We start from the raw sequence: 19,154 nt of genomic DNA, 5'->3' as shown, positions 1-19,154 counted from the left end.
CCAACAAAGACACGAAAAGGAGTTACAGAGCGGATAGGGAGACTTAGCTTTTCCGCGATGGTGGGCTTGATGAAGTTATGGGTACTGCCACCATCAATCAGTACGAACACCTGCGAACCATTGATATCGTCGAGGAGGTGAATAGACCGTGGTCGCAGTTTCGGGCCAATCTCCAGCACACTGGATACATCTCCTGTAATCACCATATTCTCTCCCTCCGTGTCCGTCTCTGTCTCCTGGTCAGACAGCGGTGGTTCCTCCTCGTCATCTGCTCCTATCAGAGCATAAAATTTCTTGTTGCAGACATGTTCCCGAGAATACTTTTCTGGGCAATAATAGCACAGCCCTTTCCGGGCGCGCTCACTCCTTTCCGCTGCAGAGACGTGGACTACCAGAATGTCTGAACGTTGCTGGCTGTCCGGGTTTGACCGCTGGAAACCCGCCGACGTCAAGGCTGGCGACTGCTGTTGCCGAGGTCGCGCCTCCCTCTCCGACCAATTTGGGCGCTGGGTAGTTTTGGTGAAGGACGATAGCTTATGGCAGGCAACCGATCGTTGAGCGAGGGCAAAGGTTTCATCCAGAGATGATGGTCGCTTGGTGAGGAGTTCGTGTTTCATTGGTTCATGAAGGCCTTTGACGAAGAGCGGAATCAATGTTTCTTCGCAAATGTTCGATGCCTTCTGCATGATATCTTCAAAGGCAGACTGATATGCCTCAACGGTGGACGTCTGTTTCAGCCCCGCGAGACAGCCCACATGGTCGACGTAGAGATCCGGGTCAAAGCGGTGTTTAATCGCCATTAGAAATTGATCCCAAGATTTGTTCTTGCAGTTATCCTCCCAGTATGTCAGCCAGCTAGAGGCCGGGTGATCAAATAGATATGCGACAAGTGGATGCGGTCCTGGAGTGGGGTGAAGTGGTGATTGAAGTAACGCTGTATCTTACGGATCCAATCAGCAGCGTTATCTCCATTGAAGGGAGGGGCTTCAGGTTTGACCCATGCTAGGGGTTCTGTCTCCACGTCCGTCGGTGGCTGGGTGAGGGACGACGGTAGTTTCCAGCCCCTAGTGGAAGGTGACGCGATGGCTGCGTCAGGCAAGCGAGATTTCAGGCTTGCGTCGATGAGGATGGACAGACTCTCCTCGATCTTACGGTTCGTCGCTTCCTGCCGGCGAGAGAACGCCTCGAGGTCGAACTGATTCGACATCAACTTCTTATCTTGGCCGGCGTAACGGATCTTCATGTCGATAAGCATCTGGGTAAGTTCTTCGTTGGAGTAGGGGGTCGGCGGTGGAACGTCATTGTTGTTGGTTGAATCTGAACCTGAACCAGAAGCCATGGGGGATTGTGTATGGGTGGTGGGAGAAGAGGACTCAATGTAAAGCACCAAATGATAGGTTTGAGTAACCTATCGGTGGAACAAAGCACCTGTTTTGCAAATGAAAAAAAGAAGGCGGCGGAAATAAGAACAAGGGTTTCGAGAATAAGCTTTTTATTTCTTCTTCTCGATATTTTGACTCTCTAATGAACTCCATTATATAGAGTTCGGACCCTGCTTGATTCGACTTACGATTCGGAAAAGAATCAAGAAGAAAACCCGAAAAGATTTTAACAATAAAAAAATAAAGATCTATCCTAATGCAATCTTCGAAAAATAAGGAAAGCAAATAAAAATACAATAAGGCCTAATTCTAGTGAGATATGAAATCCTTGAATTTAGCAGTTTTCAGTGCCTCTCTTCTTGGTCTATCCTTCTTGGCTTGGGTTGGTTCTTTCCTCCTTGTTTCTCGTCCTCTCGGTGTGCTTCCTTCGTGCACCTCTGCATGGCGTTCTTGGGCCGTCTGGGCTGGGTCTCTATCACCATCCCTCCTAGCTTGTGGATTATCACAGACCTTGTGATGCTGAACTTGTCTTCCAATCATTTGAGCGGTCAATTGTCATCTCAGCTTGGAAATTTGAAGTCAATCAATTATTCTTTGGATTTATCATTCAATAATTTTTCAGATGATATTCCTAGCTCAATTGATGGTTGCCAAACACTATCATTTCTTAACTTATCAAATAATATGTTTAGTGGAACTGTACCTGAATCCTTGGGAAAGGTTAGAGGTTTGATAGCAATGGATTTATCTTACAATAATCTTCCCGGATCAATACCTAAGTCCTTTGAAGACCTCCACTTTCTTGAAAATTTTAATGTTTCCAACAATGAATTGGAGGGGAAAATTCCGGAAGGGGGTCGTTTTCGTAACTTCAGCGCTACGTCTTTTTTTGACAACTTAGCTCTGTGTGGTCCTATAGTATTTCAAGTTCCACACTGCTCAGAAAATCATCATAGATCATGGTTAAAGAAACGCATGGTGCCATTACTTGTTTTGGCTGTCATTGTGGTGATTGTAATGCTTGTTATCATAAGTAAGTGTAAGCAGAAAAGAGTGGCTGATATTCCATCATTAATAACTGAATACAGAAGAATTTCGTATATGGAACTTGAACGAGGAACAAGTTCATTTAGCAAAACCAACCTACTTGGAAGTGGTAGTTTTGGTTCTATATTCGAAGCAACACTTTCTGATGGGTTGAAAGTTGCAGTAAAGGTGTTCAACATGGGACTGCAAGAGGCATTAAGGAGCTTTAATGTTGAAGCTACTATATTGAGTAGCATTCGACACAGAAACTTAGTTCGAGTTATTGGATGTTGTTCTAATATGGAGTTCAAAGCAATTATTCTCACTTACATGCCAAATGGGAGCTTGGAGAAATGGTTACATTCCAACATCTACGGTTTGGATCTTATGCAGAGATTGAAGATAGCAGTAGATGTTGCAGCAGCCTTTGAATATCTTCACCATGGCCATACATTCCCAGTTGTTCATTGTGATATAAAGCCAAGTAACGTGTTGCTTGATCAAGACATGACTGCTCATCTTGCTGATTTTGGTATTTCCAAGCTTTTCGATGGAGGAGAAACGGTCATTCAAACACAAACAGTGGCAACCACAGGTTACGCAGCACCAGGTGATGCATGATGAAAATTTTTCGTACTTAATTTTCATCTTATTTAAATGTTTTACTGATCCTAACAAAATATTGAATGCATGTACGCGATACAACTAGAGTTTGGAATGGAAGGCAAAGTGTCAACAAATGGGGATGTATACAGTTTTGGGATACTTTTGCTAGAGATGGTTACAGGAAAGAGGCCGACGGATGATATGTTTGGTGAAGAAAGGGGCATAAAAGAGTGGATATGTGAAGCATTAGAGCACAATGTAGCAACTCAAATGGTGGCGCCAGATTTATTATCAAGGAAAGATCAGCATTTTTCTGCAAAGGTGCAATGTTTGTTGTCAATATTTGAATTGGCAATGAAATGTTTGGCTGATACAGCAGATGAAAGAATCAACATGATTGAAGCAGCAGCTGCTCTGCACAAGATCTATGCAGCAATTGTTGCAGGGACAGAAAGGCGTCGTCCAGGGTATGCTTTTTTCGGCTAGTATTCGCAATAAGAGAGTTTGATTCTTGTATATAGCATAGCATCTGGAAACTTTATATGGAAAAAACTTAAGCATTTGAAAGTTGTATTGATACATTTGTGGAGAGATAATAAAGTAGATGAGAGGCCATATTAGAATAGTCGACTGCAATTAGTTTGATATTATATTGTCTGCTAGTTTGATATTGTCGGCTTTGGATGGAGCCAAATCCGTGCGAATTTGTTTTTGGATCACCAAAAAGGCCTTAAAATAATTGAGGCTGGACTATATACATCTTTAGTCTGGAAATTGCTTTTCCAAAGTTTTGTCAGTATATTTAAATTTCCAACAATCCGAAATCATGGATATAGGTGTTTCAAAATTTTGGATGTTGAAATTTATTAATTTCCCTTAGTAATTAGTTTTAGAGTTTGGTTCATATGTGTTCATACAGATGGTGTACATCAAATTAAATTGTCAAAATAGCCACGGAACTTCTCTTGAAGGAAATTTATTTGGTAGATTTATATGCACTATTTAAAAACAAAAATATGTATTGGTAAGAATTTGATTGAATATCTATTATATTTTTCCAACATAAAATTAACCACGACACTTTAGTAGCATAAAAGTATCCTAGGATGTATAATCTCCGTAATTTATTGTAAAAAATATATTTGTTTTAAAAAATAAATCATTAGATTTTCATAAATTATGTGCAAGTGAAGAGCTATGGTATGGATTGAATATACGGATTAAAAAAAGATGTGATCCACTTAATATGCTTAATGTATTCGTTGACGAAGACCTAAGAAATTCAATCATGAAATTTTGAAAGTAAATTAAATCATGCTCACTCCGGTTCCCAATAGACGTCTCTTTTTAACAATTTCGTCTGATCGTAATTAGAAGTCTCATCTCAATTTTATTATTGTTGGCGAGTGGACCTCGTATTTCACTAACTCAGTCTAACCACATTTTATTATAAAACAATATATAAAAGTAAGAACCACATTCCACTAACTTTTTCTACTATTTTCATTTATAAAATCAAACAATTTCTTAAAACCTATATCGGTAAAAAATGAGACTTTTGTTAACTTTGCCTTCTCCTTCAACTCTATCACAATCAACATGCACTTATTTCCTTCGAATTAATAGTTGAATCGTTTGTGACAAGTTGAGTTGACGACGAAGACCCACATTTTGCCCTATTGATAAGTCAAAAAAGCATCATATGCTGTCTACATAAACAGCCACAACCCAAATGAAAACAAGTAGCAAATTCATTATGGAGGGACCTAATAGTGCATCGTTGACGAAGACTGATCATGTATAACTTTCGGTTACTCATAATAACCTAAACATTGTGGAGAAGAAATGAAGTTCATAAATTTTTATTTTTATTTTCTCTTTTTTGTAATCCCGTTTTGTTAAAGTAATTGAAAATATGATTAGGATTGTGAGATTAAACAACTAAAACAAAAGGTGAGAATAGTTGCGGAAAATAGCTTGGATAGATGAAAAAAAATTAGATATATCGTACCTTATTTGGCCATCACATTTAAATAGGGCACTACCTAAAATGAAAATTCAATACATATCAAACATCAATATATGATTTCATTATTTACACCATATGTTTATGGCTTTAACTTATTACTCCCCTACTTGATCAATTTTCCCACCTAATTTTTCAGACAAACAAAAGTTACATACCCTCTGAATGGATAGAGAGGTGCAAATTATAGTCAATACAAATTTATATAAATCAATCTATTCATCTTCATATTCGTGAAAATTAATAGCATCTCACTACTTTTTGGTACAAATAATTGAGTTGACGACAACGACCCATCTTTTACAAATTAATTGCATCTAGCTAGCTACTTTTTAAAGCAGTTGGACTCTACATAAGAAGAGCAACCCAAATGAAAAACAAGTAGCTAATTAGTAATGGAGACTTCAATATTCTCCTTTGTTCTGTCAATCTTATTTTTAATAGGCTTTGCCTTCTCATTGAATTCTGTCACAGATAAAAATGCACTGATTTCCTTCAAAAACTCCATCACTTCCGACCCTAATGCTATCTTGAGCACCAATTGGTCTCAAAATGCATCAGTTTGTTATTGGATTGGTGTGTCGTGCGGCCTCAAACACCGTCGTGTCACTGCTCTCAATCTCCCTGGCTACGACCTTGCTGGAACTGTCGCTCCACATCTCGGAAACCTTTCGTTTCTTAGATATTTGGATATCAGTTCCAATAGTTTCACGGGGACGTTACCCTTTGAGCTCTCTAAACTGCGTCGTTTGAAGGTGATGAATGTGGGAGCAAATTCATTTACCGGAGAAATACCAACATGGTTGGGTATTTTACCTCAACTGGAGGAGCTCTATTTGTACAACAACACTTTCTTAGGTACAATTCCTATGTCTTTGTTTAACAATACCATGCTACAAATATTACAATTGAACAATAATCAATTGAGTGGGCCCATACCACATGATATGTTCAATGTGTCTTCCATAAGAGAAATTAGAATCAGAAATAATAGCCTATCAGGTTGGCTCCCAAATGATATGTGCAACAATATGCCCAACATCAAAATATTGTCACTCTCATATAACCGACTTGAAGGACATATTCCATCAAATATATGGAAATGCAGGCCTCTTGAGATCTTGTCATTATCCTTCAATAATTTCAGTGGCAACATCCCACGTGAAATTGGGAGATTGAGAATGCTAACATACTTGTACTTGGGGTACAATAATGGATTTCGAGGTATAAATATTTGTTCTTCGTTCGATATTTGATTTTATAGATAAACGCGGTGCGATTTGTTTATCCATGCAATTTCGTGTATTTTTTATTCTTGAAGTATATATAAATGGTATATTTTTATTCTCACAGAAGGGGTTCCGCCTGAAATAGGAAATCTTTCGAGACTAGAGAGAGTAAACATCGACGACGCTTCTCTGACTGGAGATATTCCATCTTCTATCTTCAACATGTCTTCCTTGACGTTCTTAAGTTTCTCTGACAATAGTTTGTCAGGAAGTATCTCAACATTCCACAATCTACCGATGCTTGAGAAGTTATATCTTGATAATAACAAGTTCACAGGTATGGCTATTGAACCGTTGTTTTAAAATCTAGTTTAAGTAACTATAAGTTCAAAAAGTAAGATATTAGTATAATTTTTAAAATAAAAAAATAATTTCAACTTCGATAATAAAATTCTTCGTCTCCAACCCCTATTGCTTATGTCACAACTTCTTCTTGAGACGACGCTTCTGAATATACCTCAGAATTGTTCACCGTAATTTGGACCCCTACACTATACTCCCTCTGTCCACGAAAAATAGACAAGTTTTGCCATTTTGGTTATTCACAAAAAATAGACTAAGTTCAAAAAGGAAAGTTTTCAATCAATACTAACTCTATACATCATTCTAAATATGGACCCTACAATCCACTAATACTCATTTGACTGCCTTTTTGCTCTATCTCTCCCTTACTTTTCTTATTTCTCTCTTACTTTAACAATTATACATTAAAACCTGTGTCATTCACAATCTTGTCTATTTTTCATGGAAATAGGTAGTACTCCCTCCGTCCCAAGGAAGATGACTCATTCCTTGGGCGGCACGGGATTTTATGCATTTTTATTTTGTGTGTAAAGTGGAGAGAGGAAAGTAGGAGAAATGGAATAAAGTAGAGATAAAGGTGTTTCCAATTTTAGTAATGGGTCATCTTGATTGGGACAAACCAAAAAAGAAAGTGAATCATCTTTAGTGGGACGGAGGGAGTAATTTTTTATCTAAATTTTATTGTTTTCCTTTACTACTTAAGGATTAAATCAATAATATATTAGTATTATATTTTGGCTACAATTAGTATTTTGGTTAGAAAAATTGTACTTGGAAAGGTACTCCATATAGTTACACTAATAAGTATAAGTGACACTTTCTTTGGCACTGAATTCGAATATTTGAGTTGGCATAATTAAAGGATCACACATGATTTGTTTTTTCTTCTCAAAATCGAGTTTTTATTTGAACTCTCTTAATAAATGCGCATAGGAAAATGGTTTTCATGTTCTCACGTTAACAAGGACTCTAATTTAAACCTCTCTATATATTGTAGTATGGTTATTATTAGTTTTTTTTTATCTATTTGTCCATTTGCTCAAATATTGAGCCTAGGATTAGGTGATCTAACGATCAATAATTGGCCAAAAACACAGAAGGTCATTATTAATCAGTTTTAAGTCATTTATTATTAAAATGACGTAAAAATACACTACCAATGACCTAAACATGCATTCTGTATGATTTTATTTTGCGTTTATATATTAAAATCTAATTTTGCACAGATCAAAATCCTTACTCTAAAGGTATAATTATTAATATAAAAATTGATAATAAATAATATTATGGGGGAATTGCGAATAAAACAAAATTAGCACAATTAACAATTGAAAATCCTAACGAGCAAAATCGAATATAGACCTACAATTCATTAAAAAGTGAAATAAAAAATCAAATTTTTACTATGCACTCCCTCCCTCCCATGAAAATTGACTCTTTTTTTTAGTCATTTCTATTTTAGGTAACTTTTTTCTCTCTTTAATGATATGGACCATTCTCCACTAATAATACTAATTTTTCTTTTTTTATCTCTTATTAACAATTGAGTATTATGTCAATCCAAGATGTGTTATTTCTATAGGACAAAAGGGATTATTCGATATTAGTACTTTGGTAAAACACCTTTTGAAAACAAACTCTATAATATTTTGGATAATAATTCTCTTAGGTTGGCTCCCAAGTATTATGTGCAATAATAATTCCAGCATCAGAGAAGTTTATCTCTCAGAGAACCAACTTGAAGGGAATATTCCACCAAATATGTTGACTTGCAAACATCTTCAATTGTTGGACTTTTCCCAAAACAATCTCAGTGGCAACATTCCTCGTTCAATTGGAAATACGAGCATGCTTAGAGATTTATACTTGGCATTCAATTATTTCACAGGTATATTTTTTTTCTTGTTTAAAGATATAATTTGTAAGAGAGAAAAAGTGGTTAGATTTATTTTGTTACATAATAAACTATCTAATTTTTTTTAAGGCAAAATACATCCTTAAGTCCTTATACTTTAGTTAAAATGTTCACTAGGTCCTTGTACAATTTTTTCGTTTTAATAGGTCCTTATACTTTTCACAATATTTTTATAATGTCCTCGTACAAGTTTTCGTTTTAGTAGGTCCTTATACTTTTATCATAATTTTCATTAGATCCGTGTACAATCTTTTATTTTAGGGACTTTTTTATATTTATCTTGGATAATAATCTAAATTTAATTAAACTTAATGAACTTTTTTAATATTCCATTATTTAACTTAGCATAGTCTATAAAGATATATCATCTTGTTATCCAATAATCTCAATAAGTTGTAGAGAATAATAAAAAGATTAACCGTGATGATTGAAGATTAAAATCGAAGTTTTTTTTTAGAATAACTATCTGAATTTTTAATTGATTATTTATATATATATTGAAAGATACCCTGAATATTAATAATCATAAGATAAGCTAAAATAATAAAATTAAAAGGTTCATTAAATTTAATTAAATATAAATTATTATCTAAGATAAAAGTAAAAGAATATCTTTAAAAAAATTGTATATAGACCTAATAAAAGTTATAATCAAAGTATAAGGACCTACTAAAACGAAATAATTGTACGAGGATGTGATGAAATTTATAAGAAAGGTATAAAGACCTATTAAAACGAAAAAATTGTACGAGGACCTAATGAACATTTTGATTAAAGTATAAGGACCTAAGAATGTGTTTTGCCTTTTTTTTTTTTTTTTTATCGTTCAGGCAATATTATCTACGTTAGTATTGATGATATCCGTCAAGATCAATATTATGCTCATTAATTTCCATATCTAATGGGTTCAAATTAGTAGTTGAGTTATCATCTAACGGAGTGATTTTCATCCAGTGCGACCCTATATATAAATATATACACTCTCATTCACAGCGATTATTACGACAGGTGAAATACCACAAGAGATTGGCACTCTATCGATGCTCGAAGTTTTCACTGTGTTTAGCAATTCCCTATATGGATCCATCCCATCTTCCATATTCAACATATCAACATTGATGATATTCGAAATTTCGTACAATGATTTTTCTGGTACTCTTCCTTCAGATTTGGGGAATTCACTTGTCAATCTTAAACGGCTTATACTGGCTTATAACAACCTCAGTGGCCCAATTCCAACCTCTCTCACCAATGCTTCTAAACTGACAGTCTTGGACATGTCTGCCAACTCATTTAGTGGTTCCATACCCTACTTTGGTAAATTGAAGTTCCTCCAAGCACTTTTCATTTGGAATAATAATTTGAGTGGAACAGAATTCCCATCTCAGGAATTGACATTTCTCTCTTCATTAACTAATTGTCGAAATTTGAAGAGCTTGGAAGTATCAAGCAATCCACTAAATGGCATCCTACCCCCCTCAATTGGGAATTTTTCCTCTTCTCTTGAGAGTTTTGCAGCATTAAACAACAATATCATGGGTGGCATTCCGGCTGAAATAGGAAACTTAAGCAGTTTGCTATTACTAAGCTTGGCTATAAACCAGCTCAGTGGGCCCATTCCACCAATGATTGGAAAATTGAAGCAACTCCAAAGGTTAGATCTAAATAGAAATCAATTGAGAGATTCTATCCCTAATGATATCTGCCAAATTACTAATTTGGGGGAGTTAAGTCTACATGGTAACATGCTTGTGGGTCCAATACCTGAATGTTTGGGTAAAGTTAAGTCACTTAGAGTTGTCAACTTAGGCTCCAACCAATTGAATTCAATTGTTCCTCCCAACTTTTGGATTCTTACCGACCTTGTGACTTTGAACTTGTCCTTGAATCATTTGAGTGGTAAATTGCCACCACAAATTGGAAATTTAAAGTTAATCACCTCCTTCGATTTGTCATCGAATCAATTTTCAGATGGTATTCCCAACTCCATTGCCGATTGCCAATCGCTAACATTTCTCAACTTATCGAATAATTTGTTCAGTGGAGTCATACCTCAATCGTTGGGAAGGATTAGAGGTTTGGTAACATTGGATTTATCTTACAATAATCTCTCTGAGTCAATACCCAAGTCCTTAGAGAACCTTCCCTTGCTAGAAAATTTTAATGTTTCCAACAACAAATTGAAGGGAAAAATTCCAGATGGAGGACATTTTCAAAACTTTAGTGCTTCGTCTTTTTCCCACAACTTAGCACTTTGTGGTCCAATAACATTTCAAGTTCCACCGTGCCCCACAAATCATCATAGATCATGGTTAAAGAAATTAATGGTGTCATCTTTGATTTTGGCTGTCATTGTGGTGATTGTTGTTCTTGTTTACATAAAGATGTGTAAACAGAAAAAATTAGCACCCACAACTAATATTTTACCATCAACTACTAAAGGGAGAAGAGTTTCTTACATAGAACTTGAACGAGGAACAAGTTCATTTAGTGAAACCAACCTACTTGGGAGAGGTAGTTTCGGTTCTGTATTCGAAGCAATACTTTCTGATGGGTTGAAAGTTGCAGTAAAAGTGTTCAACTTGGAACTGCAAGGAGCATTAAGGAGCTTTGATGCGGAAACTTCTATATTGAGCAGCATTCGACATAGAAACTTAGTTCAAGTTATTGGATGTTGTTGTAATATGGAATTTAGGGCATTGATTCTCACATATATGCCAAATGGAAGCTTGGATAAATGGTTACATTCCAACATGTGTGGTTTGGATCTTATACAAAGATTGAAAATAGCCATAGATGTTGCAGCAGCATTGGAATATCTTCACCACGGCCATACATTCCCAGTTGTTCATTGTGATATAAAGCCAAGTAACGTGTTGCTTGATCAAGACATGACTGCTCATCTTGCTGATTTTGGTATTTCCAAGCTTTTCGATGGAGGGGAAACTGTCATTCAAACACAAACAATGGCAACCATTGGTTATGCAGCACCAGGTGATGCATGATGTTAATTTTTCATATTTATTTCTCATTTTATTAAAATGTTTTACTAATCGTAACAAAATATTGAATGCATGTTCGTGATACAACTAGAGTTTGGAATGGAAGGCAAAGTGTCAACAAATGGGGATGTATACAGTTTTGGGATATTGCTGTTAGAGATATTCACTGGAAAAAGGCCGACAGACGATATGTTCGGTGAAGAAAGGGGCATAAAAGAGTGGATAAGTGAAGCATTAGATCAAAATGTAGCAACTCAAATGGTTGCGCCAGAATTGTTGTCAAGGGAAGATCAACATTTTTCTACCAAGGTGCAATGTTTGTTGTCAATATTTATATTGGCAATGAAATGTTTAGCCGTTTCAGCAGATGAAAGAATCAACATGATTGAAGCAACATCTGCTTTGCACAAGATCTATGCTACAATTGTTGCAGGGACAGAAAGGCGTCGTCCAGGGTATGCTTTTGCAGCTAGTATTCGCCATACGAGGGTTTGATTCTTGTATATATCCGATATAGCAGAGCATGAAATAAATTCCACAATAGAAATATGTATGATATGTGTTGAATTTGACTTAGAATATAATGAGACCGTAAAGTTGTATACTTGCAGCAACGAGTATTAAAATCCCAAAAAACGAGGGTGCATCCAGAATTTTATTGTAGCAGGGGCAAAATTATGTATAAGAATTTTTTATATATTTGAACAGTGGCATTTAGGGCAATTTTTTACATATATTTGAAAATTTATAACAATCTATAAAGGCAAAGAAGAATTAAGGAGGGGCAAATGCCCCACCTCTTAATAGGCGGATCCGCCCATGCCAAAAGGTTTTATATATTTTATTGGACAATATATACATGTGAAAATAATGGTGTTCTTTCAAGCATCATATATACTACATATCCGTTCTATAGTAGTGAATGCATTTCTTTTTGGCACATAAATTATAAAAAAAAATTGTGTTAATTGAGTTAAGTAAAAGAAGAATAAAGTATGAAAGGAAAAGGTAGAGAGATAATTTATTTTAAGGGTAAATTGCTTCTAAAATCATGAACTTTCACGATAGTTTGGTATTTCCCGTAAACTTTAAAAGTTGCATAAAAAATCATGAACTTTGTCGGGTTGTGCAAATTTCCCAAACGACCCGACCCGATAATTTTCTGGCATAAACTTATCTTATGTGTCAGCCGGAAGCGTGACTAGGCAGCCGGAACACAAAACTACGTCGTTTTGTGTTTTGTAAATAAAAAAATTAAAAAAAAAATAATTTTCGCTGCATCCCTTAAATTAAATAAATATCCCTTAATTATGTCTAAAATTTGCAAACGTAAAACGACGGGGAGATCTCAGGCGGATGCCAATTCAGCTCAGGGGAGAAAATCATCGCTTGGAGATCATCACCATCCTCCCTGATGTGCGTTGGCTCTTTCGTGAGCCACTGTGGGTGGAATTCGACGCTGGAGAGCGTGGCGGTTGGGGGTGCCGGTGGTGGCGATTGCGAAGCTGGTGGAGGATTCATGGAGGTGTGGAGTGAGGGTTGTGAAGGGGGAGATTGTGGAGGCAGATGAGACCGTGCAGTGCTTAGAGATGGTGATGGACGGTGGAGATGAGAGTAGGGAGATGAGGAAAAACGCTAAGAAATGGAGGGATTTGGCGAGGGAGGCTGTTGACGACGGTGGAAGCTCTCAAATTAATCTTAAGATGTTCGCTGAGCAGAAGAAATTTGATGTTTAATTTCTGATGTTTGGTTAGCTTAGGGGTTTGGGGTTTTTTTATGGTATGTGATGATTTAAAAAATTTAAAATTTAAAATTTAAATCCATGTAATTGTATAGATCAGCGCCCACAACATCATCCACGTCAGACACTTATACACGTCAACACTCTACTTAGCCGGAAAACCCGACTCGGGAAATCGGCACACGTGAGCAAAGTTCATGATTTTTTATGTAACTTTTAAAGTTTACGGGAAATACCAAACTATTGTGAAAGTTCACGATTTTAGAAGCAGTTTACCTTTATTTTAATTATTTATTTTCCTCAGTACTCCGCATGCGGCATGCATAAGGTATGTAGCCTCAAATTACTCTCTCCATTCACTCTAAAAAACTCCACTTTAAGATTTGACCAAGTCATATTTGCCCCGTCGTACATAGACAATTGTTTCTCGTCGTACATTTAAAGTTATAACAATTAAATCCATCTTTCTCCCGTTGATTAAGTAACACTACAATATAGTATACACATCATGATAGTCCGGAAATTGTTTTCATTTGTTGCTCCACTTACTCCATACATTGTAGCTAGAAAGCTAAAATTAGTCTTGAAATCCAAAATTTTATCTTTATATATTAGAGGAATATAAATTTAACTTTAAATATTATTCTCTTCAACCCATAAAAATAAAGACATTTCATTTTGGTGCGTTCCATAAAAATAGTTTATTTCTATTTTTGATAACTTATTTTTCTCTAATAAATTGGTCCTCGTTCTCCACTAACATATATACTCCAATAACTTTTTTTTCTCTAATGAATTGGGCCTCATCTGAAATACCTTTACCTTTTTTTAGGAAGGAGGGGTATAAGTCTAGAAGTTTATCTTTGAATTATCTTTATTTCCTAATTAGTATTTTAAGAGTCCTATAAATAAGTCCCTTTAGACATGAGAGAGAGTGAAGTCTTGAATTTAGTATAAGGACAATAATATCGTAGGGCGTTGTTAGAGGAGTGGACTAGTAAGAGGATTATCACATGTTTTATGGCATTCTAATTTCTACATATCAATTATATATTCAATCCCTCTCTTTTCTCTCACAAATTGGTGCCAATTTGTTAGACTTCTAAACTTCTATTCCAAGACTTTTAAATATATTTAAAGATAAACTTTTAGACAGACTTTTTTTATCATTCTAGTCTTAATGCGTCTCATGATTATTGGAAATGGAAAATTTTTGTGGTAAGAAGGAATTGACTTGACCAAGTCTTGTGAGGTTACAAGAGCCAAATTAAATATATTCATTTTGCACCAATTATATTGGTGTCTATATAAAGAGCGCAACCCAATTGAACAAGTAGCAACTTAGTAATAATGGATGCATCTATCTTTTCTTTTGCTCTTTCATTCTTTTTACTAAACAGCATTGCCCTCTCCTTTAATTCTATCATCACTGATAAATATGCACTTATTTCCTTCAAAAACTCCATCACTTCCGACCCTTATGCTCTCTTGAACACTAATTGGTCGCAAGACACAGTTTGTAATTGGATTGGTGTGTCGTGCGGCCTCAAACACCGTCGTGTCACAGCTCTCAATCTCTCTGGCTATGACCTTTTTGGAACTGTTGTTCCACATCTCGGAAACCTAACGTTTCTCAGATATTTGGACATCAGTTTCAATAGTTTCGCGGGGTTCTTACCCTTTGAGCTATCTAAACTGCATCGTTTGAAGGTGATGAATGTGGGAGTGAATTCGTTCACTGGAGAAATACCAACATGGTTGGGCAGTTTACCTCAACTAGAGGAACTCCATATGTACACTAATAAGCTCAGTGGGTCCATACCACATGCTATATTCAACATATCTTCCCTCAGAGATATTAGAATAAGAAATAATAGCCTTACAGGTTGGCTCCCAAATAATACTCCCTCCGTCCCGCTTTAGCAGTCCCATTGACTTTTCTACATTATTCTCTTTTTTACTTTATTATTTCTTCAATTTAACTATTTATTATCATTTTTACAAAACGAGTGCAGAAAAGTCAATGGGACTGCTAAAGCGGGACGGAGGGAGTATATGCAACAATATCCCCAACATCAAAATATTGTCACTCGCTCATAACCAAATTGAAGGGCAAATTCCACCAAATATATGGAAATGCACACAGCTTGAGATCTTGGAGTTAGCCTTCAACAATTTCAGTGGCAACATTCCTCGTGAAATTGGGAGATTGAGCATGCTTACAAGGGTGTTCTTGGCGTACGTTAATGGATTTCAAGGTATAACATCTTTTTACTCTAATATGTGGTTTTATAAAAACACTAATCTACATATTCTAACATGTAGGATTGAATCATGATCTACACACCACAAAAGAAGTTTTCTTATTATGTTTATTTAAAATTTCAGCAGAATTAGGAAATCTTTCTAGACTAGAGGTGTTAAGTATTGATGGTGCTTCTCTAACTGGAGATATTCCATCTTCAATCTTCAACATTTCTTCCTTGGCATACTTGAGCTTAGCTGAAAATAGTTTATCACGAAGTATACCAACTTTTCACAATCTACCCAAACTTGAGAATTATATCTTAATAATAACAAGTTGAGAGGTAAGTACGTCAATCCCATAATATTGTCACGTATGGCTAAGGTTATGAAATGTGAGTCTTAGTTTACTATTTTTATTTTATAATAAACTATTAGTGGGATGTTTAGTTTATTTATCAAAAATAATAAATGTAAAAAATGAGATATTTAAATATGGACAAACCCCAAAATAGCAATATGGCGAGAGTACAATGCTCCGTCTTTTAAAAATAGAAAACTTTCCATTTGAGGAAACTTCTTTCTCTCTAAGGACCCATTTTCCACTAAAAGACTTTTTTCTTTCTAGCTCTCTCTCTTACTTCACCAATTTTGCATTAAAACATGTGTTATTTCAAAAGTTTCTCATAGAAGACGGAAGGATATAATTTAAGCATGCTTTGATAATTTATTCAAGATTATAAAATTTAATTGTTAAAATATAATACGTCCCCCCGTCTCTTAAAATATGAACTATTAATTTTCTTTTTAATTCATCATTGAAAAGAACGAACTTTCTCATTTTTGAAACCTAACTACACTACTAATAATCACACTAGTATTTTTATTTACCAATTATACTTTAAAATATTCACAATCAAATATTTATACTTTCTGGAGGGAGTATAGAATTATAATAAAATATAATTTCGTTATTTTTAAGGCATGTTTTATAATTCACAATATTTGTTATAATAGACTTAATTGTGTCAATTATTATATTAATAAAATTGAGGTTAATTTTAATTTCCAATATTTTAAACTTCAAATTTTGTTTTACTTTTATACCTCCAATTTTTTAGAATTCCATTAAGGAAGTATATTTGCATGAAACTGATTATCATTGAGATTTTGTTATCCCGATAATATTAATGATAATCAGTTTCACGCAAATATTTTCTTAAAATATTAACTAGGCCAAAATCTGTCAATGATAATCAGTTTCATGGAAATATACTATTTTGATTGGGCCAATCAGTTTCATGCATTACAATTCTTAAAATATCAATATTTTCTTAAAGTATTAATTGGCCCAATTAATATTTTAAGATCTCTCTCCAGATTTAAATGAATTGGCCCAATTAATATTTTAATAATTCTAAGGCGCAAAATCTAACAGGTGTATTTTAAATGGAGTATCAAATATTTAAGAGTTTGACCCGTACCGCGAGTGTCATACCGTATACCGTACTGAAAGTTACGGTATGACAAAACCGCATATCGATACCGTACCGAACCTTTTGGTATATACCGGTATACCGGAAATTCGGTAAGGTAGTTTTTGATACTGTTATCATACCGTGTTTTCGGTATACCGTACGGCGTACGATATATCGTTATACCCGTTACACCTGAAAAAAAAATCTATTATACTCATAATATTAAAAAAAACAATTCTATTTTTTTGTATACTAGAGTCTTCTATTTTTAAATTTTAGTATATATAAATAACATAAATTCATATATATAGTATGTTTATATATATAATAATCAATCGGTATACCGGTATACCACGATATACCGAAGTATCGGTATATATCGACGATTCGGTATGACGGTACATACCGGTATATCGAAGATTCGGTATACCACTATATACCGCGGTATATGAAATCTAATATTGTTATCGTACCGAATATTTCGGTACGGTATCATACCATACCAAAAACTATGGTATACCGAAAAATTGGAATTTTTGGTATTTTTTTCGTACGGTAAGTCCGGTATTCCAGTTTTTTGGTATAATTCCCCACCCCTAAGTTTAAGTTTTTATTTAGTAAATAGATATTTTTCCATGTTTAAATGAAAGTATTAAGATATCTTTATGTGAGACATTTTTAGTAATCCAAGCACTAATATTTTGGGTAAAAACACATTTAGGTTGGGCCGTAAGTCACATGTGCAGCAATATGCCTTACATAAAAGAACTTGACCTCTCTAAGAATCTACTTGAAGGGAATATTCCCCCAAATATTTGGAAATGCAAACATATTGAGGCGTTGGATTAGCGTACAACAATTTCGGAGGCAACATCCCTCCTTCAATTGGAAATGCGAGCATGCTTCTAGGAGTGGAGTTGTCGTACAATCATTTGAAAGGTACTTCCTTTCTGAATCGTTTCTTAAAAATAAAAACTTTCAATTTCTTAAAATGGAGCCCACAATGCACTCACTACAAAAAAAAAAGGGGGAATTAGTGATAGAAATTAGTTACGGCCACCGAAATTTCAAGAACTAACTATGGATAAATGGATGAAAAACGTCCACTAATTGGTGACAGAATATTCTGTCACTAATCTGATCCTACAATAGCAGCTAAACATCATTTCCGTCATTGTAATTTTAGTGACGGAGAATCCGTCACTAATATTTTTTAGAGACAAGAACTTTAAAGACGGATATGCTGATACGTACTTGTCATTAAAATTTTTGTGTCTAAAAAATATTTGTGACAAATTCGTTCGTCACTAATATTACAATTACGGAAATGAAATGCAGCTGCCTTGGTAAGTTCAGATTAGGGACAGAATATTCTGTTATCAATTAGTGACGGACGTTTTCATTCATTTAACCGTCATTAATTCTTGAAATTTCAGTGGCGTCTAATTTCCGTCACTAATTACCTTTTTTTTTGTAGTGACTAATACTAATTCCACTACTTTTCTACTCCTCTTTTGTACTTTAAATTTTGCATTGAAACCCGTGCCGTTTACAAAGTTCCTATATGTTCGTTTTTTACTTTTATAAGATTTCATCACATTTTTTATTTCGATATACATGGCAGGTGAACTGCCACAAGAGATTGGTACTCTGCAAAAACTCAAATATTTCAATTTGTTCAACAATTTGCTATATGGATCCATCCCATCTTCCATATTCAACATATCGACATTGGTAGCATTTCATGCTCCAAACAATGATATATCAGGTGCTCTTCCTTCAGATTTGGGGAATTTGCTTGTCGATTTTGAAAGGCTTACGTTGTCTAATAACAAACTTAGTGGCCCAATTCCAAGCTCTCTAACCAATGCTTCTAAAATTACCATCTTGGAGTTGGATGGAAACTCATTTAGTGGCTCCATACCCTATTTTGGTAGTTTGAAGTTTCTACATAGTCTAATACTAGCAAACAATAATTTGAGTGGAGCAGAATTCCCTACTCATGAATTGAGATTTCTCTCGTCGTTGAGTAATTGTCGACATTTGCGGTACTTAGAAGTAACAGACAATCCACTGAATGGCATCCTACCAGCTTCACTTGGGAATTTTTCTCGTCTTTTGAGAGATTTTCTGCCTTAGGAA

General features: G+C 35.1%; 3 protein-coding genes across 8 annotated transcripts; all 3 read left to right on the top strand.

Moving 5' to 3' along the window:
- Positions 1–1,823: 1,823 nt before the first annotated feature.
- LOC125206649 (receptor kinase-like protein Xa21) lies at positions 1,824–3,029 on the top strand. Its single transcript, XM_048105891.1, has one exon. The coding sequence runs from the start codon at positions 1,824–1,826 to the stop codon at positions 3,027–3,029; it is 1,206 nt and encodes a 401-aa protein (XP_047961848.1).
- A 2,391-nt stretch (positions 3,030–5,420) lies between these two features.
- On the top strand, positions 5,421–12,153 carry LOC125203650 (putative receptor-like protein kinase At3g47110). Of its 6 annotated transcripts, none has more exons than XM_048102045.1 (6): positions 5,421–5,898; positions 6,043–6,264; positions 6,394–6,606; positions 8,302–8,520; positions 9,556–11,541; positions 11,641–12,153. In XM_048102045.1, exons 1-6 carry the CDS (start codon positions 5,436–5,438, stop codon positions 12,042–12,044), a joined length of 3,507 nt encoding a protein of 1,168 aa, XP_047958002.1. In that variant the 5' UTR covers positions 5,421–5,435; the 3' UTR covers positions 12,045–12,153. The 6 variants fall into 6 exon arrangements, with proteins under 6 accessions (XP_047958002.1, XP_047958003.1, XP_047958001.1 ...); XM_048102047.1 differs by having other exon boundaries at positions 5,708–5,898; positions 6,149–6,264; XM_048102046.1 differs by lacking the exon at positions 6,043–6,264.
- Positions 12,154–13,138: 985 nt separating this feature from the next.
- On the top strand, positions 13,139–19,151 carry LOC125206648 (LRR receptor-like serine/threonine-protein kinase FLS2). Its single transcript, XM_048105890.1, has 4 exons — positions 13,139–13,254; positions 14,691–15,175; positions 15,402–15,548; positions 18,637–19,151. Exons 1-4 carry the CDS (start codon positions 13,139–13,141, stop codon positions 19,149–19,151), a joined length of 1,263 nt encoding a protein of 420 aa, XP_047961847.1.
- The last annotated feature ends 3 nt before the right edge of the window (positions 19,152–19,154 follow it).

This window comes from Salvia hispanica, chromosome 2 (assembly GCF_023119035.1).
Source record: "Salvia hispanica cultivar TCC Black 2014 chromosome 2, UniMelb_Shisp_WGS_1.0, whole genome shotgun sequence".
Taxonomy (NCBI): Eukaryota; Viridiplantae; Streptophyta; class Magnoliopsida; order Lamiales; family Lamiaceae; genus Salvia; species Salvia hispanica.
This window is presented reverse-complemented; position numbering and strand designations above follow the sequence as displayed.